This window comes from Hydractinia symbiolongicarpus, chromosome 8 (assembly GCF_029227915.1).
Source record: "Hydractinia symbiolongicarpus strain clone_291-10 chromosome 8, HSymV2.1, whole genome shotgun sequence".
Lineage (NCBI taxonomy): Eukaryota > Metazoa > Cnidaria > Hydrozoa > Anthoathecata > Hydractiniidae > Hydractinia > Hydractinia symbiolongicarpus.
In genome coordinates this window covers 3078026-3103762 of record NC_079882.1, presented here as the reverse complement: position 1 = coordinate 3103762, position 25737 = coordinate 3078026, and the positions used below count along the sequence as shown (strand labels likewise).

The window sequence follows — 25737 nt, the reverse complement described above, 5'->3', positions numbered from 1 at the left end:
GTTCATCCAACATGGGAAATTTACCTGATGCTGGATCAAAGTTCGATGCATTTGCGTCGTCTCTTAATCTTCATGTACTCAATTTATTTCTTTTTCATGATTAAGTAAGAAAATCGAATAAAATTTGAAAATGGAAGAATAGTCAAAAATAAATAAACACGATGTTTTCTACAAAAAGCATAAAATTACAAATATATTTCTTTATAGATAGCAAACTAAACTTCCAACAACAAAAACAACAACAACAAAATTATATTAATAAAACGCTTTCAACTTAAGATCTAACTCCCACTTCATGGTAGTGAACTTAATGTAAAATTTTGTAAACTTTCTTCGGATAACCGTCGTGACAGAATCCTCACTGTACGTAATGTTGTAATTTTACGTTGAAAACAATAGACATGCGCACTTAGTCAAATAAATCCAAAAATCTGTATAAATTTAAATAATAAAATGCGCGCGCACAAAAATCCTCAAACCTTTGTAAACATTGGGAAGTCATTTGTGTTTATCACAGACAGGAACGAAAAAGTAAGGAAAAAGTGTTAAAGAAAATAAATAAAAAATTGTCTATATATCCAGTTCTTTCAACAATTCCCCAATTTTAATCAGCACATGTTCATCAAGATTTATTTTCCCCATATTCTCTTCAAACAGCGACTTCAACATTCTTACTTTCTCAAGTCGGTGCGAATCTAAAGGGAAACCTTCGTTTAATAAGTACGTCTTGCTGTAAATATTAAATCATTCATGGTCAGTCCCAGAAGGCTTTGTGTTTAAACAAAACCATATTTCAGTAACGTTGTAGAAAACCATAACCTCCTACATAACTCCGTTTTGGCTTAGCTCAACTACACTGCTTCTATTACCTTCACTAACTATTAATGTTTTAATTGGATTAAAAAATTATAACACTGAAATTAGAAGCAGCTAATTTTGCATTCATAATTACTCGATTGGCGGTTCAAAATCTTAAAAAGTCCTTCCAAGCCAAGTATATACAAATAATAATAACGTTTTTGATTTTGCAGCCAAAGGTCTATGCATTTTTAAGTTTTTTAAAGAATTCACAACATTGAAGTGAAGGCTATTAAATGAGACAACGTATTTTTCAATACAGTATAAGGTGTCCACTCAATATTAACTGATTATTTTTTACTTGACATTCATGGACATCCTGCAGTAGAAATTATGCAATTCAAACATCGTAAGTGAAACAATTATTAAAAACGAACAAAATCTTCTGTCTTAAGAAGAAAACCCGCTTGATTTAAAACCTCAAGTAATTCGAATGCATTTCCTTGTGGTCAAAATAAAAATAACAAACACGGGTAGCTAAATAAAAATCAGAAACACGGATAGCAAACATAGGTACTCACCGTCATCTCGACCAGGTAGAACTTCTTTATCGGCTATTGCATCATTAACCGACGTTACCAAATCGCTGTCTTTTTCATCACTTGACGATACGTCTGTTTCGTCGTCGGATAACACAACAGAATGGGTTGAGGTTTGATTTGTGACGTTCCCTTCATGTAGAAATTCTTTCCTATAGGATTCTCCGGTAACACTTCGGTTTTTCTCATTAACCGTATCATTCTCTTTATTCATATGTTTTTCGTGTCGAAAGAAATCAAAAGAACTTTCAACACTGGAAAACATTCTTTGACTTTCCTGAACACTGTCGGCATCAGACGGCTGATTGACGTCAATTGTGTGAGCTTCGTTGTCCTTCTTAGTGCCTTTCTGATAATTCTGATAAAATTCTGCATCTCTTTCAATTGGTATAGTGTCAGCTAACTGGCACGAATCAACCGAATTGTTTATAGGATGTTTATACATTGTTTTTCGATCTATAGGAAGTACAACAGGCTTATCGTTTGAATATAGTTCCTGACTTTCAGACTCTAAAGGCTGTGTCTCAGCGGAACGGTCTGGATCATAGGGTGTATTATCAGTGTCTTTTGAAGCATTTTTTATTTTGAATAATTCAAAGTCAAAAGTGCTTCCCATAGTTTCGTCTTCAGTATGAACTTCAGGATTGTCGTCGACTTTTAAATCCGAAGTCGATTTCGTCGGTTGCTCTGTGATAGATTCTTCTTCAACGACATATTTATACGGCTTATTAACATCAACCATATTTCCACTTTCAGGCATCTCGTCATATAAAAGGTGCAAGCTACCCACATTTTCGGTCTTTGCCACGTCTTCTGAAACATTTTCCATCTCTTTCTCTACCAAAATGTCTTGATTATCAGAATTATCTTTCCCTTTACAAACTAAATTATCTTCTTTAGTAACGTCTAAACTTAAATCTTTTTCCCTTCGATAAAATGGAACACTTTTCAGGCTGTTATCATAACGAATAGGACTGCATGCCATGTCATAACTGCTTGTATCCACATTGACATCTTTCTCTTCTTGATCAGAGTGAACATTTTTCAAGTCATTATTAGAAGGCATAGGACTGCATGCCATGTCCATAGCTTCATAACTGCTAGTCTCCACATTAAAATCTTTCTTGTCTTGATCAGACAGAACGTTTTCCAAGTTGTTAATAGAAGGAATAGGACTGCATGCTACATCATTAGCTTCATACAAGCTCTCGCACTTTGCAGTACGATCCGATGTTTGATGATGAGTTGAAGCTATATTACCATTTCTTGGTGAGTATATCAAAGGTGAAGAAACACCTGAACATCCGTCATTATTGCTCAAGTCTTTTCTACTTGAAACTTTCTGATGTTCGTCTGCTTCAAATTCACACGAACTAACTTGACCGTCAATGTCGTTTGATTTGTTTAATCTTTGTGTTACACTATCAATTTTCTCGTATTCAACAACAGCATCATAATTCATGTCATCTTTCCCGGCATCCTCTTCAATATAACTCTCTCCAAAAGTATCGGGAAAATTATCCACTTCATCTCTGTTCTCAACGGAAGGTTGATCATAAAAATCGGAAGTATCCCGCTCGTCTTCTGACAGTTCACTCTTCAAATCACCATCTTTCTCTGCTTTCTCCACCCCCCCTGTTCTTTTAAATGAGACATCATTCGATCGTGAGTAAAGAAGGTTAAGAACTGGTGTGCTTGAGCTTCTCTCGTCGATTCGATCCCCCTCATTGGAAACTTTACCGTGTGGATCTATGCTTGAGTAGAACGGACTAACGGGAGGAGTCCTGTAAAGCTTTCCAAGATCCCTAACAACTTTTGGTGTAATGTTATGATTTTTAAGAGGACTACAAGCAGTGTCAGCAACCTCGCATATACTTTCGTTTTGATTTTTATTATCTTTGTCTAATTTACCGGAGGCGTTAAAACCAGTTCGAATCTCGCGTTCGTAAGTGTTAGTCGTTGAATTCAAGTTGTTCACATTATTTTCGCTATGATTGTTATTTGATTCACAATCACTCTCCTCAGCGTCAAAACATGAAGCATTAAACAGGTTGCTATTTTTATGGTCATTCGAAACAATGTCACAAGATATGCTTTGAACACTCGAATTGGCAGTGCTCTTTTTCTCGATTTCTGGTACTACTGCACTTTCCTCTGAAATGTTTTCCACGTTTCTAAACCGATGAAAAAAAACAGCATGAAACTTCATAATACACATGCAAAATGCATTTTCAATGAGCGTATACGTTAAAAAATTGAAAAAAGCAACAATAAAAAGACATTAGACGATGCAAAAAAGATTTCATACTTTACCTCAAAAAACTTTTGAACAGATAAAATTTTAAACACCCTTCCTGACATTTTAATAAATTTTCCTAACCATATGCTTTATTTATAGTTTATGCCCACCTTATATATGCAAAAAGATAATTTAATAGTGAAATTTGTGAACATTTCGCCTCAATAAAAAAAATCTTTAAAAGTGTTTACAAAAAGAAAAAAAATTACGTTGAAGACGACGCGTTGTCTGAAATCTTTAAAATATTTAATTCATCAGCTAATTTATCAGATCCTTCGCGACTCTCTGATTGGCTCAACACTGATCGAGTTGAGCAATCCACAGTGGCATCATTGCTTTTTGATTGGTGAACCTCTTCGTTGGATAGATCACTGCTGACTTCAGTACAGCTAAAAAAAAGTAAAGTAAAAAAGACATGATTCCATCAAAGCTTTTGAAAATCGCACTAAAACAAATTTTGTTGAACAGTTTTTTGACATCGCACTATTTATTCTCCAAAGTAGTTGTTGAGCACAGTCATATAAAAAATACGATAAATGTAAAAACGAAAGGGAGAAACAATAACAAGAAGAAGAAGAAGAAGAGTCAAACCTTTGATGATGTGCCGAGTTTGTTGTCTTATGAAGCGAGGAAGTGTTTGATGATGCAGAAGTTTCTGATCTCTATAAAGAAACGCCCTTTTTAAAAAGTACTTGCAAAGAAGCCATTTGCAGGAGAAATCAAAAAACATTTCTAAGGAATTACAAAAAATGCTGGCATAAAAGGGTTAACAATGCCAGTTTAAAATTGATTACAAAATATTTTCTTACGTCACTGCTGCTTTTTTGTTGTTTCTTAGTTCTGGAAAACGTCCCATCACAATTTCTTTCTTGAGTCAACCTTTGATTGGCAAGAAGTACCTAACACAAGAAAGAAACATCTTACTAAAAACTGGTAATTCCATCTTAACTATGTTCAAACATTCCGTGATTTTATATTTTATAGGCTTTCCATTCCTTGCTTCTCGACTTGTTTAAGTCTATACAAGGTTTAATTTTCAAGATGTTAAGAATAATGATGAGAAACCCTACCCAAACAGTCTAAAAGTTTTGTACAGCCAGGAATGTCAATTTTCACAAGAAATCACGAACCAAAAAACTACAATTTTTATCAATAAACGTTGTTTTTTTATCAGGACCAATACAAGCATTCCTGTTTACCTATCATTTGATATTATTATTATTATTATCAACCTCAACAGTACCCCTGTTACCAAACGTTACTAATCTCAATATCTTGTACTCGTAAAAGGATTACAAGTCTTTAAGTTTACAAACATTTAATAAGCAATAGAGAAACAACACGTTGAGACAACGAAAAAAACCACGATATAAAGTTATTGAAATATTGGAAATGGCTGTAATTCTAATGACTCAATAAAAAAAGAATGGCGTGAACGCAAAGAAGATATTATGTAAAGGGGGTTAATTTTCCGCGTGACTAAGTTCCAAATTTTGCAGAAATTGGCGAAATGAGCTCAAGTTAAATCCGTAGGAATGGCTACTTTGTAAAAATTAACGCAATTATTAACGCTTAGAGTATGTCTTCTCGTGTTTATTATACGAGAGGGTAAAGAATCACAAAGAAAAAAATTAACTTGGTTAGCTTTTCTTTATTAAATTTAATTAGTGCTCAGGTACAGTCGCTCAAAGTTGGAGATTTTTTGGCATTTTAAAGTCAAAAAAAAATACCTGCGCTTGAATAATTTCGTCATCAAATTCATCATTTTTATCATCAACTGCTTCTTGAGTAAACAACTGATCATGATGGCTCACACCGTAAATACCTACATACACAGGAGAAGTAAACACAACAAAAATATTAAAAAAACAGAGCTTTCGTTGTGTTGCAGGTGTATAGTGCTGAACAAGAAAATACCTACAAGTAGAACAAACACATCACACCATACGTAATCTCAATAGGTAAAGTCACTTCTAGGATTACTAAGTCACGTTTTGCTATGCTGAAACTATTGCTGTTGCATGCAATACAGAGAGGTCAAAATGCTTTCTTTAAAAAACGAAGGACTTACAAATTGCAAAAAACACATGAAAAATTTAGGATTTATACGGTGTATCAGACTTTGGACAGATTTTTTGTCTACAAGCTTCATTGAAGCACATGATTAAGTGCTTGTGATTTCAGAAAATTTCAGAGAAAAGAAGAAAAGAACCAAAAAATGTCGTACATTTTTTGATTTGTGAGCCAACCCTAATACTGTCTTACATTTTTTGTTTTCCAAATATTTTAAGTGTTTCAGGAACGACTCGTCATTCTCGCTTTGGTGTTTGTGCATTTGTTTAAGTTGCTGTTGTGTGGTCGACTCTCTCGGATCGTCCAAAACAAACAATTCACGTAACTCGTGGTTAGTAAAATATCTAGAAGTGATAAAAAATATTGCGGAATTAGTATAAAGAGTTTTTGACGTCACTTAAGAAATTGATAACAACTCCGTTAACTCCTCAGCACTCCTCAAAATTCATGTCCCTAAATAAAGGTTTTGATAAAAGAATTCTGTCAATTTAGACTATATGTCCAAATTGACAGAATTAATCAACTATTTTTACATGTAAGAATGCATTTCTTTACTGTTAAAACAAAGTTGGGGTTGCCATCTCCTGAAATCTTATGGCAGCTAAGTAGCAAGCATTTAGTGGTTAAAGGGGTAATGTGAATACAATTGAGGACTTTACAACCCGACTGATTCTGTTGGCAGAGAATGCAATAAATTGCAAGTCAGACAATGAACCTGTAAGTCAGACAATGCACTTGTAAGTCACACAATATAACTGTGAGTCATACAATGTACCTGTAACTCATACAATGCACCTGTAAGTCAGACAATGAACCTGTAAGTCAGACAATGCACTTGTAAGTCACACAATATAACTGTGAGTCATACAATGTACCTGTAACTCATACAATGCACCTGTAAGTCAGACAATGAACCTGTAAGTCAGACAATGCACTTGTAAGTCACACAATATAACTGTGAGTCATACAATGTACCTGTAACTCATACAATGCACCTGTAAGTCAGACAATGAACCTGTAAGTCAGACAATGCACTTGTAAGTCACACAATATAACTGTGAGTCATACAATGCACCTGTAAGTCAGACAATGAACCTGTAAGTCAGACAATGCACTTGTAAGTCACACAATATAACTGTGAGTCATACAATGCACCTGTAAATCAGACAATGCGTCTGTAACTCAGACAATGTACCTGTACGGGTTGTTAGAAGCGCCAGTTGTTTGCTTCATCAGTGCATTCTTAAAAATTTGTTTTCTGTAGATCTTCTCCTCCACTGATCCACAAGTGATTAAACGATATATTATCACATTTTTCGTTTGACCCAGTCGATATACTCTGAAATAAAACAAACATTAAATGTGGGACAAAGCAAAGTTAGGGCCAAATAAACCCTAATTCCCATAAAAATATAAAGAAGTTTTGAGCAAGAATAAAAAAGACATCGAGTCTTGTTAAAGAAAAGCCTAGTAACTCAGGTGTTTCATTGTTGTTGTAACTTTCTCATAAGGTTAATAAATAAACAACAACCTGTCCACGGCTTGTGCATCTGTTCCTGGATTCCAACTTGGATCAACTAAGGTGGTAGTAGAGACAAGACTGAACTTAGTTGCAATTTAATTGTTATGCAGATTAAATTCAACACTATACTTACATATGACAAGTCTATCTGCGCCAGTAAGGGTTAAGCCAACGCTACCAACCTAGATACAAATAAAATTGAAATATAACGTCATGAAGAACATTTGAATGTTTTCCGTAAAAAATACTTTAACTCGCAGCACAGATAGGCTGACCTTCAGAATATGATTTTTCATGAATTTTTAAATTTTTAATATATTTTTATCTGTACTTAATATTTTTTGTGTTTTTAGGGATATAGGTTTTCGAGGCCATCAAATTAACTGAAGTAAAATTTCAAAGCAGTGGGAGATTTCCATGTGAACAAAATGTGTTTTTGTCTCAGTGCTTATGCTTGAACGTCACACAAACGTAGTAGTAGTAGTAGGTACGTGCAGTATCTTTCATATAAGTTTATTTTAATATCCATTTTCATCCTACAAAATACACAGTTAAAATATACACACTAACATGAAAACGAGGTTAGTTTAGATAAATATGTTTGTTTACTTTCATTATTTCTAAAATGTCAAGTAAACCGAACGTTATCAGGATTATTAAAGTTGCTGGTTTAAATTCCTTTGTCGTGTTTAGCTTGCTAGTTTGGATTTTATATTTTGCACCAGCATTGTCTACAAAACTAGTTAGAAACTTTATAAAACCATTTCGATGATTGTTAGTGTATATACTGTATCCGGTGTTATTAATTATATTCTGTTTTTTAAAATATCTGCAAATGTTATGACCGGAGGATGTTGGTGGTATAAGCCCGAAATGTGATTATCTAGGTATTATGTTATACTTCCCACTTAAACGAAGGTTAAAATACCTTTTAATTTTAGGAAGCGTCTTTCAGCTACCTATAGTTACATTTCATAAAACATTTAAGCATAGCTACATTATATTGTTTCTATAAGTATTGCTGGGTGAATTGGTGTCCTACGTGAGGTGTAACCATGGGTACTGTCATTTATTTGTGCATAAAAATATAAAGTTCAAAAGTGAATTTGTTATAAAATGCTTTTAGAGAAACAAATCTATTAGAATTAACGTAAAACATTTTTGTTTTCTATAAATTGTCATAGCACACACACATTTCCGAAGCATATTAAATCATTTTTACCACTTTTATTCTTATAACTTACTGATTTTCATAACGAATATCCCTGCTCCCTGAAAAAAAATTAGGAAATTTTTTTTTCAAACATTACAGATATTTCAATGTCAAAGGGGTGAAAAAGTCGTTACTAGTTTTTAGCTAATGAAGTCAATTGGCGATAAATAAAGAGGAATTTAATAAAACTTAAATATCAGCATACTTAAATAAAATATCACAAAATACCTGTGTAGTCATAAGCATCACGTTGTAGGAAAAGTCGTGTTGGAATTTTTGTATAATTTTCTCTCTGTCCATTGGATTTGAAATAGTGCCATCAACTCTTAATATCTTATGATCCTAAATTTCGGAAATAACATCAAATAAATCATAGCAGTGAAATTTAAACCGAACCAGTCTTCAGCTGTTCGATTTCCTTTTCAACTTCCTCCAGGCAAATAAATCTTTTTAAAAACACAATCCAACATTTTAAATCTCAGGCATAATCCTAACAAGTTGTGTTATCTATTTAAAGTAGCATTTTAAAAAGAAGAATATTTTCAAAATTATGTATTTCCCCGATTGGGAATAACATACTGACATTGCATGCTAGGGTTTCCAAAAATTCCTGTTTTATTGGCGATTAGTTTATTTCAATCCATCAAATTGTTAAAACGAAAATGTAGGTAGCTTAAACCTCATTTAGTAAAATACATCAAATAAGAAAAAGAACTTACAAAACTCAACAACACTTTCTGTATGATGTCAAGCATTTTACGTGATTGGCTAAAAATAACAGTTCTATGATTTTCATCCTTTAAATTTTTCATTAGATACACTAAAAACACCATTTTTCCTGAATCTTCGATTAATTTTTCCACAGGTGGTGCATGTGCAGGCTCTTCAATTGTGCTCTCTGTATCTACATCAGCATCATCGATCTCTATGCCACAAGCCAGCCTGAAACACATGGATTACACATTTATTTGTCTTATTATCATTTCTCTACTACTAGTATGCGTACCAGTCTGGTTTTACAAAATTCTCTGTACGTTTATCATAAGCTAATGGAGTAATTTTAAACAGAAGTGAAAAAAAAAACATATCAGTAATGAAATTAAAATGGTAATCTTAAAATTATAGGGTAGAAGAATGAATATACTGACCTGGTTTCATGTTCCTCTGAACTTGTTAAAAATTTAGAAAGTGTTGACTGCAACCGTGGATGGTCAGATATCTTTTTTAACAAATTCAATTCTGCCAGTGGATTTCTACTTGTAGTCATCAAAGCCTAAAAAAGAATGAAAAAGCAGATTCTAATAAAATGTTCAGCCTCTCCTGATTATCGTCGACATTTTTCTTGTCCTGTCAAAATTCAAATTGTTAAATGAAGTCATATTGCATACCTGTTTTACTCTTTCTGATCGAACAAAACCTTGATACAGTTTCAGTTGTAAGTCAGACAAATAAACCCAAATGATTAAATCGTTTTTTTTAGCTTTGAGTTCGGGAATACTAAAAGAAAAATAATTCAAGAACAATTCTAAAACATAATTGGCACAAAATAGGGGGATAGGTGGGAATGGAACTTACGATTTTGATTGCATAGTGCTACTGTTTTCATCATTATTAGATTTGCCATCTTGTTGATTTGCACCATTCTCCTTATTTGAATTGTCATTGTTTGTGTTCGAAAAAACTTCAGCTTTAGTGCGTCTCAAGAAGTAAGGCTGTATGAGTAATCTTAAGCTTTCTGCAATTTTGTTTCCTACTTCTTGCTCATATCCAGTCGCATCTTTTTCTCTTGCCTGAAAAAGAAGAGCATTCTTGAATAACATTTTATTACAGGTTTGTGAAATGAAAACAAGCAAATCAAAATATCCTCGACTTTTTCTCTGTTTGTCAACATATTTAGGTTGATCCTTAAAGCAACCTTTTACTAAATTAAGTTAAACTATTTTTTATCCAATTATTATATCATCAATAAACAAGTTTATGCTAGCCTATATTTCGACAACTACACCCATCAAATGTTAAACTATGATAAAAAATTATTCAAATTAACACTAAAATTCGAAGTACATATCTTTAATTCACTCACCCTAACAATGGGTCGTTGAAATTCAGTATCAAAAGTTTTCTTAGTTCCAAGTAACCTTCCTTGCTGGGTAAAATCAAAAAGTGACCAAAGTTCCTGTAAAATAACGAAAAGTAAATGACAAACATTACATAATATAAGAAAAAAATTGTTTATAGAAAAAAAAAGACTGCAGAACTAAGTCTGTGGAATTGTGCACAATGTAGAGTAAAAGAAAATGTGAATAAAAATTTGAGTTACAAAAAACCCACATAAGAATTTGTATTAACACACTGAAAGCTAGACATTAATGCATACTATGCTTTGCCTTTTTCGTATTGACCACAGAAATTTATAACCTTAATTCCAGGACAAAACTATTGTCATTTTAGGGCTGGAGAAATCAAAAGCTAACTATTACGAACTATTCCAAAAAAGTATTACTTAATTAACAGAAGTGCAACATTTTCCAAAATAGTGTCTCTTATTTATGAACACACCACCACAGTGGTTTTGTTGAGACAGTTTTTACAAAGATGTTGCAATATTATTTAATATTGTAATATCAAATATTAAAAATAAATTTTAATGCCTACTGATACACTTACACTAAGATTATTTTGCACAGGTGTTCCAGTTAAAATGTAATGCAATTTTGAAGGGATAGATCTAACACACTTGCTTGTCTTGGTTGCATTTTTAATTTTGTGACCCTCATCCAAAATGAGATAGTCCTAAAAAGTAAAAAAAAGCTTTATATTTAGGGTGATTTTAAGGCAATATTTTGTGGTTTCCAAAAATCTTAAAATTAGAAACATTTGAGATTTGTATTTAGATAACACTGTATCCTCATGTAAATGATAATTTTGTTCAATCAGAGCTACTACTATCGTGACCTCTAGGTCCGTAAATAACGGGGGGGAAAACATTTTTACGAATAACTTAAAAACAGACAATAATCTCAGTTTGCCTATTCATATTATTACTCATCCTTGGGGGTAAGAAATTCTGAAATTTTACCTACTAATGACGATGATGATGATGATGATAACCAGTAACATTTTTGAAAATATATTTTTTTAAGAAAGGTTAAAAAATATGATGTCCACAATAATATACACACCTTTTTTAAAGGAATTTTAAAATTTAAACAGGACTGGTAATCTATATTAAAATACCCGTATACGCCTGTCTGTCTGTCACGCAAAATGGTAGCTTAGCTGCGCAATAGTGAAAAGCATGCAATGCGGTATAAAAAAGGACGGGCGAACCCGTGAATTTTTCACGGGCTAACGACTAGTTATTCATATTTCTCTATTCAGGCCTTGCCATGAGTCGCGAGCAATTGCTCACGCCCTCATAGTGCTCGCGTAAATGCTCGTTATCTGAGCATTCTATTGCTCGCGTAAATATTAACATTTTGAGATAAGTGTAAACGTTTTTCTCAAGAATTGATTGGTCTATTAAGTGAAACTGAAAAGATATTTGGTGTGATTATTTTCCACCCATCATGCAACAGTTCATTCGCCAATTTATAAAATGTGTGAGATACGGACATTAAGGTTAATCTTTGTTGAGCATTTATTTTGCAGTAAAAAAGTGGGGGACGTTTTTATAGGTGAACCCCATACACGATGATCGAGCGTCTACTGGTGTAGCAACTCTCTCAATCTTAACTTTCATTTCTACATGCCCGAAATAGTATTTAATGTTTATTTTTCAGGTCATCACAAGCAAATAGGAAAAAATATGCTTCGTTTTCAAATTAAATAAAATCTTTATCCATGTGGTTAAAATAAAACTAATAAATAAAATCTCTTTCTAAGGTACACGTCAGGTACATAAAATTTATACAGAAAAAAAATTATACCGCATGTGGATTTCGTTTTTAAAATTGTTTGAATAACAGTTGCGGCATAAAGAAAATAATCCATTAAATTTGGACCAGCTATGGTTTCCAAATGTTTCGTCAAATGAAGAAATTACCTACAATTAAATCCATGATAAATTGTCTGTTCCACCTGTAAGTGCAGTTTTGCAGACTTGCGTCATCCGTGCCCCGTCGGCGTTCACATCTGCATTAGTTAAGAACCGCAAGGCTGGATTTGTTATGTAAGACCTGGTTACCAACGACGAAGGGGGCGGGCAAAAGAGATTTATGTCTACGTAGTTTTTTAACTAAGTCAGGAGTCGGTGAATTAGGTAGGATGGTCAGGTTGGCTATGAATAGGCTTGCTTGTGGATTTAAAGGACCAGGACTATTCAATAATTCTGAGATTTAAAAGTCTCCGACCTAGACGGAAATCTATCGGACGTTTTAACCGACGAAAGTTCGAAACGAGATATGGAAATGTCTGACCAAGCTGGAAATGTGACGGACGTTTTAATCACACACCCGAAACGATTTAGGTGTGTGCCAAGGCGCACGCCTCTCCTGAAAAAGATGCCCTGAGAGACTAAATGTAAAGTTTTTTTAGCGAAAAATAATTTTTTTACATAAATTTTTACATAAATGCATATTACAATTAAAAGAAAACAGCATCCAAAAAAATTTTTTTCATATAAAGGCGGGACAAAATCACCAGTCTGAGACTGAAAAAGACAAAAGTTAGCAACTTAGTCTCAGTCAAATATTTGTGTTGTTTTAGAAAGCATGTAATAGTAAATATGAAATATTCACACATCAGTTCTGTTGCAATCTATCTGTGTTGCATCTAACTGTAACACACTAACCAGTTGGTTAGTGTGTTACAGTTAGATGCAACTATTGCATTGATGGTTGAATACACTAGGAGCCAATTTTTAAAGTAAAACTTTACAAACGAAATCTTGTTAATAACGTCACCCATTTAAGACATATCACAGGCTCCTTGTAATAAAAAAAAAAAGATGCAGCACTTCCTTTCTGGAATATAGATAAACCTTGGTTCTCATCTGCTAACAACAAACGGAAGTAAACAAAATCATAGTCAACTTTTTGACCATGGTGTTAATGACGTCGGCAAAAATAATGACAATCACAATTTTTTTTTAAATTTCTTTAAAGGATTATAAACATAAAAATTTATATTGTTCCATTCCCTAAAACTGAAGGTCAAAAAAGGCTAAGCTACATACAACTTTACATTTTAAATTTAAACAATTTTTTTTACATAAATCTTTTCTTTGTGTAAAATGTCATGAATGTAATCAAAAGAATATTTACAATTTCTTTACAATGTTTTAAATAAGGCCAAAAACATACTAAAGTAGACTAATTGTTTCTTGGAAGGGTATGGACACTCCTATGACAAATTTGTTTTCTTTTTTCTAAATAAAGCAATACCTTTTTTGTAAGAAGAAAGTCACTACTTTTACTTAGAGGCAGAATTGTTTATCGTTGTCATACAGTGAAAATTTAAAAAACTTTGGCAATTTGAAACCATTTTTGAAACATTTGGAAATTAAAAAAACAAACAAACACATTTGACATACCCAGCGAAAAGGATCTCCATTTTCGTCAACACTAAGAGAGTCAATATTTGATACAACCATACCTGCAATAGATGACACACTAAAAAATCTTACAGGATACTGTTGGTAAAGTTCAAAGCATAGTGTTTTTCAATAGACCAGCTCAGTAGATTTTCTTACGATAAAAAGTTTGTGAAGAGCATAATAAGTATACTCATACTCATTCTTAAAGGAGTGGTCCCATGAAATTTTCGAATTTTTTTATTTGTTTTTTGGATTCTCCACTATTCAATTAATATAAAGTTTTTATTCTTTTTTCGAAAAATTGTTTATTGAACTTTTAATAAATGCGCAAAAATCGTCTTTTTATTAAGCAAGATGTCGAACAGCGAAGATGAATTAGATTGCTTTATTAGATTAGATTAGATTGCTTTATTTATAGTCGATAATGTACAAAAGATTTAAAATATACTAATAAAATATACTAATAAAAAAACTAATAATATATAATAATAAAATACCATTTCTCTAGTAGAATCAATCCGGAAGCTTTTTGGCTGAAAAACATGAAAGACTCTACTGGAGAAGATGGTTAGTCTATTAAGACTAATTAAAATCGACTGTTTAAACGAAAAATTAAATAATTCCTAAATTAATTATGTATTCTGCACAGATCCGACATTTGCATTGGAAAGAAGAAAATTCGCCCATAACTCTACAGAATTTAACCAAAGACTCTGCAGATTTGATTTCATCAGGAAGAGAATTCCATAATTGGGAGGCTATATATTCAAATGTTTGCAGCCCATATTTTGAAGATTTTATTCTAGGTCTAACTAAAGCACTTGATGACCTTAAATTATATCCAGTATCATTTCTAAACTGAAACACACCTTCCATGTAGGAAGGATTCAATTTCCATTTCGTCTTGTAGACCTCTTTTAGTAATTGTCTACAATGTTGCATATGAATTCTTTTCGTAGAAGAAATGGATTCCACTTTAGACTGAGACCTTGCCCTTTTTAAAACTCTATCCACCTTTGAAATAGATTTCCTGCTATTAAATCCCCAGACTAAAGGACAATAATTGAACTCAGATGCTGTTGCATATAATAAACTTTTCTGTTTATTATCAACAATCCAGGAAATTCTCTTCAGGGCATTAGATTTACAGCTAGCTCTTTTGCACAGTGTGTTTATATGATCTGCAAAAGTAAGTTGACTGTCAAATTTAATACCAAGAAGCTTTACACATTTGGATGCAGATAAAATTGCTCCATTTAAATTTAAATGCCAGATTTGTGGACTTTCTGGCTTTCCGAATATTATAAAATCGCATTTGCTTGCGTTTAATTGCAAGCCATTATCGGAAAACCATAAAGCTGCTGACCTAAAAAGTTGTTCTAACATATATTTTACTTCGTGAAAAGTTTCAGCTGATGCACAAAACGTATTATCGTCAGCATAGTTACACACTAGAATATCAGAGCAGGGCGGCATATTCACGTCATATTGAAAAAGAAAATCATTTAAAAATATGTTAAACAGTAACGGCCCCAAAATTGACCCCTGTGGTATACCAGAAAAAATTTCCTTCCAACAACCAAAAACCCCATCAATACCTACTCTCTGAAAGCGCTGCTTTAAATAGCTACAAATAAAAGATAATGCACTAGAAGAAAATCCATAAGCATGAAGCTTAGCAATAAGTAGCTTGTGGTTAATACAGTCAAAAGCCTTGCTTAGATCCATGAGCAAGGCAGCAACACACTTTTTAGAGTCTAACTTTTTTTGAAGAGAGCACATTAGATTTAAAAGAGCATGTTGGCTACTGTATTTTATTTCGTAAAACAGCATCATCTTCGACTAACGAAGTTATATTTTCCTTGATTGCTTTCTCGGAGAAATTTGGTTTCACGATTTTCCAAAATGCTTTGTTGTCTCGAACTTTCGACACGTCAAGTTTTCTGTAATAATTCTTTCTTGCATCTCTGACAATCTTTGCACACTTATTCCTTTGAATTCGAAAAAAGTTCCAATTTTCAGCAGTTGGATTCGAATTATATACGTTTCTTTTTCTACTTCTCATCATAATTTCTTTGCGTACTCTCTTCGTAATAAATGGTGCATGATTGTTTCTAACCATCTTTTGCTTCACTGGCATATGTTTTTCAATTACGTTCTTAAAAGCTGTATCGAGGTTTGCGAAATTCACTTCCTGTAACTCCATTGACTTAGTAAGGTCTTTTTGGAATTCGGATTTATTGAAGTTTTTTATAGACCTGTACTTTATAATGCGGGGTTTCTTTTTTGGCATCTCCGCTTTTATAACAGTCACAGTGAGTTTGTGCCAATCGGACAGTCCTGTCTCTATTGCACAGCTATTTGTGAACCTTTTCTTGTCAGAAACCCATATATGATCAATACAGGATGGGTTCGCAGGGTTCTTGTAACAAGTTGGTGAATCAATTAAGTTTGAAAGATTATAATGAGTTTTTAAGATTGATAATTCGGATTCGTGGCTATTGAAGTCGCCCATTATTATACAATTTTCGTAATGAAACGAATCTAGGACTTTACCAAGGTTTTCAAGAAAATAATCGCAGCGTTGATTGGGTGGTTTGTAAATGCCCAGTACGAGCCATTTTTGTGCACGAAGGATAACTTCGATCCCAACTATTTTGATATCTTCAGGTAAAGAAGGGAGTTTTATAGCATTACTAATTATTTCGCAATTAACATACAAAACCAATCCCCCGCCATTTTTGTTTCGGTCTCTTCAATAGGGACGTTTGAAACCATTTAAGGCAATTGAAGCAACGGTAAACGATTGATCAAGTTTCGATAGGGATATCAGCAGAATGTCCAAATGATCCTTGACAACCTCCTGTAAGGATAGTACTTTGCTTCTGAGTGAATTTATATTTAGATGTCCGATCAATAATTTTGTGGGGTGCAATTTTTTATGTTTAATAGCGCGCAATCGTCAGCCACTATAATTTGTTGTTCTGACGAAACGTTGGATCCATGCTCGGCTTGTCAGTATTTTTCTAAATGTACGGTGAGGTTTTTAATTAGATTATTTTGTCCCTTGTTTGTTTAAATGAAGCTTACTGGCATTGAGATGATTACACGTGATGTTGTTATGCTGTATAAAGCCAATGTTTCGTTTAATACATAATTCACGTAAAAAACTGTTTACATAACCCGCCTTCATTTTCAATTTATCATCCCTCGTTATTATTTCAGAAACTGAAACAATCATGTTTTTTCCCATAATAACTTCAGTTGTCATATTTACAATTTTTGAAGCAATATTTTTAGGAGTTTCGTTAGACGGTAAATCGTTCGTTCCAATATGAATAATTAAATGATCAGGATTAACTTTGTCCAGCGTTGGTTTCAAATAATTTACCATGTGCGCCGTTTTTGCACCAGAAAATGACTTGACAATTATTTTTTGCTTTGATGTCAATTTGTTGTTAATTTTCCAGTGTGAGACATGCTTTAACATGCTATCTCCCACAATACAAGTTACGTTGTTTGATTCGGCAGGAATGGTTTCATTGCTTGTAGTTCTGCAAGCTTCATGATTTCTAATGGTCGGAAGGTTGTTATAGCCAGCAAGTTTTTCTAATCTATCTTTTAACGACTTTTGGTTTTTTTTCCATATAATAAATTTTCTTTTCTGTGCATTTCTAATTTCAAATAGCTGTAAAATTAGAGTATGATATTATTGAAGAAAACAATTTTGGAGATGAGGACGGTGATGATAGTATGGACAGCTTTAATGAGCTTTTTAAAGGCACAGGGATGCGACTTTTTTAATTCGAAACCACTAAATAAGAAGATAATAAAAACATTAAAACTGAGAGAGAAACGATATTTTTAGTAAAACAATGGGAATGTTTTCGTGTTGGGAGAAACGAATGGTGCAAGTGCGACAACTGCAATGCTAAAACTGTTGATACTGCAATTTATGTTAATTCTGTTGTTATCTTTCAGTAACCAATACAATAGAGACTATTAGAGACTGGTGAAGCCTTCAAGTTACCTCATCAAGGTAAGAATCATTTAACAATGGTAGCAGAGTTGAAAGGTACAGATCAACTGGCCTGGTATTTGTGATCATTGTGAGAGTGACATTTGAGTTGAAAGAAAGCAATTGAGGGCTCACAGTCGGATGTGTTCCTTAAGGTAAGAGAGATAACTTTCCCTTTTGTTGGCTATTTGTTGACACGTGTGTGTGCAAACCAATTGGTGAAGTGGTTTGTGAACAATGGCAACAACAACATTAAAGGCTCCACCAGCGTTTAAAGAGGATGATGACTATAGCAGTTGGAAAAACTACTTGGAGATGTGGCAGATGTTTACAGAACTACCAAAGAAAAAGCAAGGTCCAGCTTTATACCTGTCACTGACTGGTCAGGCACGGAGGCAGTACGCAACCTGACACCTGTAGAAGTTGGATCAGATGATGATTTGGACAAGATTATATCTAATCTAGATTCAATATATTTGAAAGATGAAAGCACAAGAGCATTTAGAGTTTTATGACTATAAGAGGAATAGTGGAGACAAATTTCCTGATTATATTGTGCAATTTGAGAAGCTCTACAATAAGATATCCAAATATGATATGGCATTGCCTGAAGCTGTCAGGGCATATTTTCTTCTCACAGCTGCGAATACGTCTGAAGAAAATGAAAAACTGGCTCGTACAACTTGTGCAGAACTCAAGTAAAAGAATATGAAGGACACAATCATGAAGATATTTGGAGAACTGAACACAGCAGAAGACGCTGCACATTTGGGAGCTCTTCCTGTGAAACAGGAATGCTTATATGGAAATCTTCATGCTGATACCAAGGACAGCTTGTCAAGGAATACACGTTCAAGAATGAATCCTATTGATAAGGATGGGAAACTCATGAGGTGCCATGAATGTGACTCAACAAGACATTTTGCTAACAAATGTCTTCATAGAAATCAAGAGCAAAGAGGTTTCAGGTCACGAAACAATAAATCCACAGAAAAAAAACAAGATGTAAATGAGATCCATATAACCCTTTTTGCAGCCTCTCCAGACCAAAGGCAATAGTCTTGTGTCGGAGAATCCTTTGGTAGAGGTGTCTTGGATTCTGGCTGTATAAAGACAGTGGCTGGGGAGAAATGGATGGATGAATATCTTGCGACTCTCTCTGAATCAGATAAAAATGCTGTAGTTTCAAATAGTACTGATTCTATATATAGATTTGGTGATGAAAAGGAAGTGAAAGCTACAAGAAATCTAATAATACCAGTTATTCTAGGTAGCAAGAAGTATAAATTGTCTGTTGACATAGAAGAGATTGAAATACCACTACTGATTAGTCGTAGTACCATGAAGTCTCTCAGTATGAAGTTAGATTTTACCAGTGACTTGGCCTTTATTGGGAAGGAAAGAATTGACTTAATATGTACCACAACAGGACACTATTGTCCTCCACTAACACATTGTGATCTTGATGCTCAAAAAGGAACAAAAATCATTCTACATGGAGAAAATTTGAAAAATATTAGAAGACAGAGAAAATGAAGAACGCTATGAAACTGCACCACCAATTCGCTCATGCTGGCAAAGATAAGCTACTCAAACTTGTTTCAGCAATGGTATTGTGGAAAGACATAACAAAATTCTGGTAGAGACGATGTTCAAGACAATTGAAGATACGAAGTGTGAACCAGACGTAGCACTAGCATGGGCCCTCTGCGCAAAGAATTCTTTACAGAAACATGGTGGCTACAGCCCAAACCAATTGGTATTTGGCCATAATGTGAACATACCCACTATTCTGACAGATCATTTACCAGCATTGGAGCCAACTACGTCAAGTGAAATAGTGAGAAAAAATCTATCTGCTCTGCATAAGGCAAGGGAGAATTTTATTTAAGCAGATGCAGTGAGAGAATTAAAAGAGCGCTGAGACATAATGTTAGAACATATTCTGATGAGACGTATTTAAATGGGAAAAAAGTCTTCTACAAGAGCAAAAAACACCAAGAGTTTGAAAGGTCCAGGTGTGGTTTTGGGACAAGATGGTCAAATGGTGCTTGTCAGACATGGTGGTAACTTTTACCGAGTGCATCCCTGTCAGTTGATAAAACATAGTCAAAATTATAAAGTTAGTGAATTAAAGTCAGATCATGTCAAGAGGAAGGAAGACCATTTGAATAAGTTGTATGATATGAACGACAGAGTAAATGATTGTGATAATGATGATGATGATGATGATGACACGGCTGGTAAGAATGTGATAGATGTTTATGGTGATTCTGAAGATGCAGAGCAATGTCATCAAGAACAAGCTAGAAATGTAGACGAAAATGACCAAGAAGATTCTGGCACAAGTGAAAATGAAGTTGAGGAAAACAGGGATGCTCATAAATAATGAAACTGAAGAAGACAAAGGTAGTGGTTGTACAAGTGACATTTTCGGAAGACCATCTACAGAATCCAAGAAAGTTGAATCGAAAACAAAAGCAAAATCATACATCAAATGCAATCTAAATGGAAGATGGTATCGTGCAAGAGTTCTCTCAGCACAACTCAAAAGAAGTGGCACTTATAAAAATTGGGTTAATGTGTCTAATGATGGTGATAGAAAGCCAAAAAGCATCAATTGGAATGATGTGTCCAAATGGGTCGAGCTGGAAAATCCGGAATTCCCCGTCTATATGTGTGATGTCGATATGTTTTCACAGGAAGTAGTTGATGTGAAGGAGAGAGAATTGCAGAATTTAAAAGAAAATAATGTCTTCGAAGAAGTTTCAGACACTGGTCAAACAACTGTATCAAGCAAATGGGTCATAACTGAGAAGTTTAAAGGTGAAAAAAGGGTTTTGAAAGCTAGATTGGTGGCTAGGGGCTTTGAAGAAAATTCACAATCGTTGAGAACAGATTCTCCAACTTGTGGCAAACAAAGTCTTCGACTTGATGGCTATCATAGTTAGCAATGATTGGCAGATCAATTCACTTGATATCACTGCAGCTTTTCTTCAGGAAGATGCTATTGAAAGAGAACTGTTTCTACAACCACCAAAAGACACATTGTCATTGGAAACAGTGTGAAAACTAAAGAGATGTTTGTATGGGTTAAACGATGCATCTAGAGCATGGTACAAACAAGTAAGAAGTGAAATGTTGAAACTTGGTGGTGAAATGTGTAACTACGACCCTGCTGTGTTTTACTGGTATAGAGGCAAGCAAATCACTGGAATTCTTGTTTGCCATGTTGATGACTTTGTGAATGGTGGTAGTCCAGCTTTCCACAAAGATGTTATTGCTAAACTTTTCGAAACGTTCAAAATCAGTACGAATCAAGCTCAACCTAATTATCTAGGATTAGATGTGGATCAATTTAAAAGCAAAATTAAGATTAATCAAGTGAGCTATATAGAGTCTTTGATAACTGTTTATATTGAAAATGATGTTAACAATAAACGTAAATTGACTAGCAAGGAAAGGACCATGCTGAGATCGTTGAGTGGGCAAGATGCTTGGGTGGCCGGACAAACCCGCCCTGATGTGGCTTATGATAGTTGTCAACATCCAATTATGGCAAGGAACCTACAGTTCAAAATTTGAAAGATGCTAACAAGATCATTTGAAAAATTAAGAGCAAGCATGTTGCAATAACCATTGTCAAAAATGCAAATATGAAAAATTGTGAAATTATTTGCTACACAGATGCAACTCATGCCAGTTTGAAGTGTGGATCATCACAAGGTGCATTCATCATATTTGTGAAACACCTAAGCGAAGTTATACCAATCTGCTGGCAATCAAAGAAACTACAAAGGGTAACCAAAAGCCCAATTGCTTTGGAAACATGTGCTCTGAGTGAAAGAGTTGATGCTAGTTTTTATTTGGCCAATGTCATACAGCAAATCTGCAAGTTGACGAAGGTTCCAAAGATCACTTGTATTATCGACAACAAGCCATTATTTGAAACCTTGAAAACGACAAATGTCACAAAGGATTTGAGACTGCGAGTTGATATAGCCAGATTAAGGCAGATGGTGGAACAAGATGAGATTACTGTCAAGTGGGTTGAAGGAAAACACTAATTAGCCGACTGTTGACAAAACATGGAGCGTCTCCAAACAAGTTGCTTGAGATTCTGGAGACATCCAAAATATCTCTACAATAATTGTAGTGATTACCGTTGTGTTTTTTGATGATTTTAATTTGTTTGTCATGTTGACTGTGACAAACAGTTGCAGCATTCAATTTGATATTCTACTTGTGTTGGCTTTAAAATTGTGTTACTGGTGGCAATGTTGATATTGTGATATGTGTTAATTCTGTTGTTATCTTTCAGTAACCAATACAATAATATTAGAGACTGGTGAAGCCTTCAAGTTACCTCATCAAGGTAAGAATCATTTAGGGAGATTGATTGTCTTTGTTGCACGGAAGTGGATGCAATAACAGACAAACAATTCCAAGGCATATGTGCTTAAACATAATTTTTTTAAAAATGATTAGGCTACTGAAAATTATTGTTAAAATATGAAATAATAATGATATGTATTGTAAAAATATCCGTTGTTTTTCTAGGAATTTTTAGTAAAAGTTATCTTACATAACGTTTTAATATGCTTACACAAGACAGGAGGGGAATTTCTGCAACCCCTGCCTACAAACAAATCTTTTCGGTTTGCTGCTTACAAGCAATTCATTTGGTTCGTTTTCTAACGACTTGGAAAAGGCAATCGCTGAGTTATACCATCGTGTGTCGTTTAAAAATAAGACAAGTTTTCCCTGAGGGGGATGGTGTCCCTTAATCGAAAGAATAAACAAAAAATATATAATACATAATATGTGATTATAATTATAGAAAATAAAATAAAAAAATATTTTTAATTATGAAATTGCGATCTTGGATTCTCCAGAATATCATTCTATTTGCTGAATTGTCTTAACACACAAAAAATCCATTTGCCAACTATGACATCACAGCTATTTAAACAGGATTGTAAAAAAGGGCCGAATTGGAGAAAAAAAAGAATTTTTTTTTTTAAAAAAAGTTTTTTATAATAATAAATAAAACATTTCCGATAAAATAAGATGAAATTATTTTTTTTGATTTTTCGTAGGATCACTCCTTTAACAATTTCTGTTCTTCAGCAGAAAACATTACAATAATAAAATATTTCTTACCATAAGTTGTGATCAAGACTCCCTCTGTTCTCTGAATTTTATGCAGATTGTTTAATCTTTGTTTTTTATTGTTTCCATGAAAAGGCTTTACCCTTATACCACCTGCCCTAAAATGTAAACACACTAAACATTAGTGGTCAAACGATTTAATCGAAACAGTATAATTTTTTTTCAATCTAATTAAAAAGCATTAAGATTGATACTAAAATTTGATAAATACCATTTTTTAAATTCTTTTTCCCAGTTGACAAGAATTGCCAGTGGTGCTACTATGATGACATGCTTAATCAGGTCTGCATCGTACATCCCTGCTAAGAATGCAATCACCTGAATAGTTTTACCAAGACTAAAAAATAAGTAACAAACAATGAGTTGAAAAACTGCATAGGGTCAGATATGTCTGCTCTGAACAGAACAGGTGTACTAAGGATTTTTAAAAAATCAAATCAAAAATGCTAATCTGATGTTTAAATTTTGGTAACCATCTCCCTTGAATATCAAAATTAAAAAAATGTAGTATTTAAGTATATTGTAAAGCCCTAAATCACAACTACTCACACATGAAGTATTTGGATTGACACATATGCCTGTGTGAAGGGTGTGGATGAAAAATAATTTTAAGTAGTTTCTATTTTACAAAAACTCAATGAATTATAGTTTGGTGTGTAGATCATCCCTTATCCAACAAAATTTAGATGAATATGATAAACATTCTTGACATAAACAAGCATTTACACACAGTTAATGAATCCAGTTACTACTTAATAGGTTCAATTTATTTGCTGCAGAAAGAATGTTTTAAATAGAAATGATAAAACAGCTGTTCACGATGTAAACATGTTTGTCTGCCTATGCAGAAATTTTCCTTATAAATATATCTCTACTTGTTTTATTGGAGGAATCTGAAAATGCTGATCAAATAGGGTTTAGAATGATACCATTTTGATGGTTAGGATTTGACTCCAAAGGACTCCATTTTAGGAAAATTGGCCTATTTTAGCCCCCAGGTGGTCAGCAGTTACCTATATGCAGGAGAAAGAAATTTTTTAGCTCACATTAGTCAGTATGTTACAGTACAATGACTTCTATAATCTTGCCATTAAAATCAAATAGATTAACAATCAAGATATTTTACACTTAATTTGTAACACTACTACACAGAAAGAGTGTTTTATCATGATGGATATAGAGTAACATTGATATTCTTAACCAACCAGAGCATGCAGATTGTACAATTTGCGAGGTTTCACCTGACGCTGCATATTCTCAAACTTTTTTTTCAAAAACTGAAATATAAGAATCTCCTGGTTCAAATTGTCACCATTACTTATTATTATTGTCCACAGGCCCTTTCTGATGCGATCTCATGCAAAAAAATTTTGTTAGGAAAAATTTTTTTCAATCTTGGTTTTGCCAACAACTGGGCCCTAGAGTCTCCGCAATACATCTCTTGCTTTTTCATGAAACCAATCAGAATGCTTCCAATTTTCGATTTAAATAGTGAGTATGATTTATTGTTGTAGTATCCTCAACCCGATTTAACACATTGAGTGTTAAAAATAAAAAAATTATAGGCTCTATGAGACAGGGTAAACATGAAAGCCAACTTTGTTATCTGTACCCACTGCAGCTAGCAATATCCAACAAACTAATACATTCTTTCTGTGTTACTGTTGCAATGCGGGTGTACTGCTAGCTACATCCATCTTACCAACACACTTTTCTGTGTGATACTGTTACAGCATGGGTGCACTGCTGACTAGATCCAACATACTAATACCTTCTTATGTCTGTTAATGTTGCAAAGTGCGTGCATTGCTGGCTACATCCAACATGCAAGGATTAACTTTTCTACTAACTTCTACCAAACACTCATAAGTTTCAATATTTCAAAATAATACCAAAAACCATAAACAGTTAGAATGCGAAATTTACATGTTATATAGTACCATACCCCATATCATCTCCTAGTATGCCACCTTGTTTCTTTTTAAAAAGTTTCCAGAACCACAAAACACCATTTCTTTGATAGTCATAGAGCTTGTTAGCAATGCTGTGGTGAAGGTAAAATTGATGGCCAATATCAATCATATCTGTATTCTCGTCCTCCTCATCACTTTCAGATTCCATGTTGTCAATAAATTCCTTAAAATAACCATGGAAAACTAGTAAATTAAAACATACATAGTAAATTAAACCAAAAATTTTAGCTACATTACTCCCTAATGTTATCAATAAAAGAACAAAATAACAACTGTAACATGTTAACTATACCTGCAATTTCTTAATACGTGTTTGTAGTTTTTCAGAAGGATGCATTGCGTAAGCTTCTTGAAACAGTTTAAGTGACTCGAGTAATTCTCCATTACGTGCAGCTTCCTTTGCCTTGGCGACAAGCTGTTGAATCTTCTCCTTATTCATTATTTCATAGCAAGTATAGTAGGCATTAACAAGTGTTCCAGCTATGACAAAATATCCTCTTCTTTATTATTTCTAAATAGTAGACATTCTGTTTT

At 33.7% G+C, this 25737-nt stretch overlaps 1 protein-coding gene across 1 annotated transcript; it reads right to left on the bottom strand.

The window, feature by feature from the left end:
- Positions 1-63: 63 nt before the first annotated feature.
- LOC130654209 (DNA excision repair protein ERCC-6-like) lies at positions 64-25737 on the bottom strand. The gene is made up of 22 exons (XM_057456751.1): positions 25496-25737; positions 25176-25366; positions 23442-23567; positions 23222-23328; positions 14038-14099; positions 11172-11297; positions 10588-10680; positions 10080-10294; positions 9893-10001; positions 9653-9777; positions 9224-9446; positions 8733-8846; positions 7425-7473; positions 7301-7346; positions 6965-7108; positions 5962-6113; positions 5427-5521; positions 4506-4595; positions 4288-4358; positions 3906-4085; positions 1380-3571; positions 64-695 (listed from the first exon to the last, which is right to left on the bottom strand). Exons 1-22 carry the CDS (start codon positions 25640-25642, stop codon positions 571-573), a joined length of 4782 nt encoding a protein of 1593 aa, XP_057312734.1. The 5' UTR covers positions 25643-25737; the 3' UTR covers positions 64-570.

Excerpts from the sequence above, each read along its gene's own strand:
- LOC130654209 (XM_057456751.1), bottom strand. The coding sequence starts at position 25,642 with ATGAATAAGGAGAAGATTCAACAGCTTGTCGCCAAGGCAAAGGAAGCT. Across the intron at positions 10,681-11,171 it reads CTGTGCAAAATAATCTTAGT|GAACTTTGGTCACTTTTTGA; the intron begins GTAAGTGTATCA and ends GTTATTTTACAG. Across the intron at positions 9,447-9,652 it reads TCAGAGGAACATGAAACCAG|GCTGGCTTGTGGCATAGAGA; the intron begins GTCAGTATATTC and ends CATGTGTTTCAG.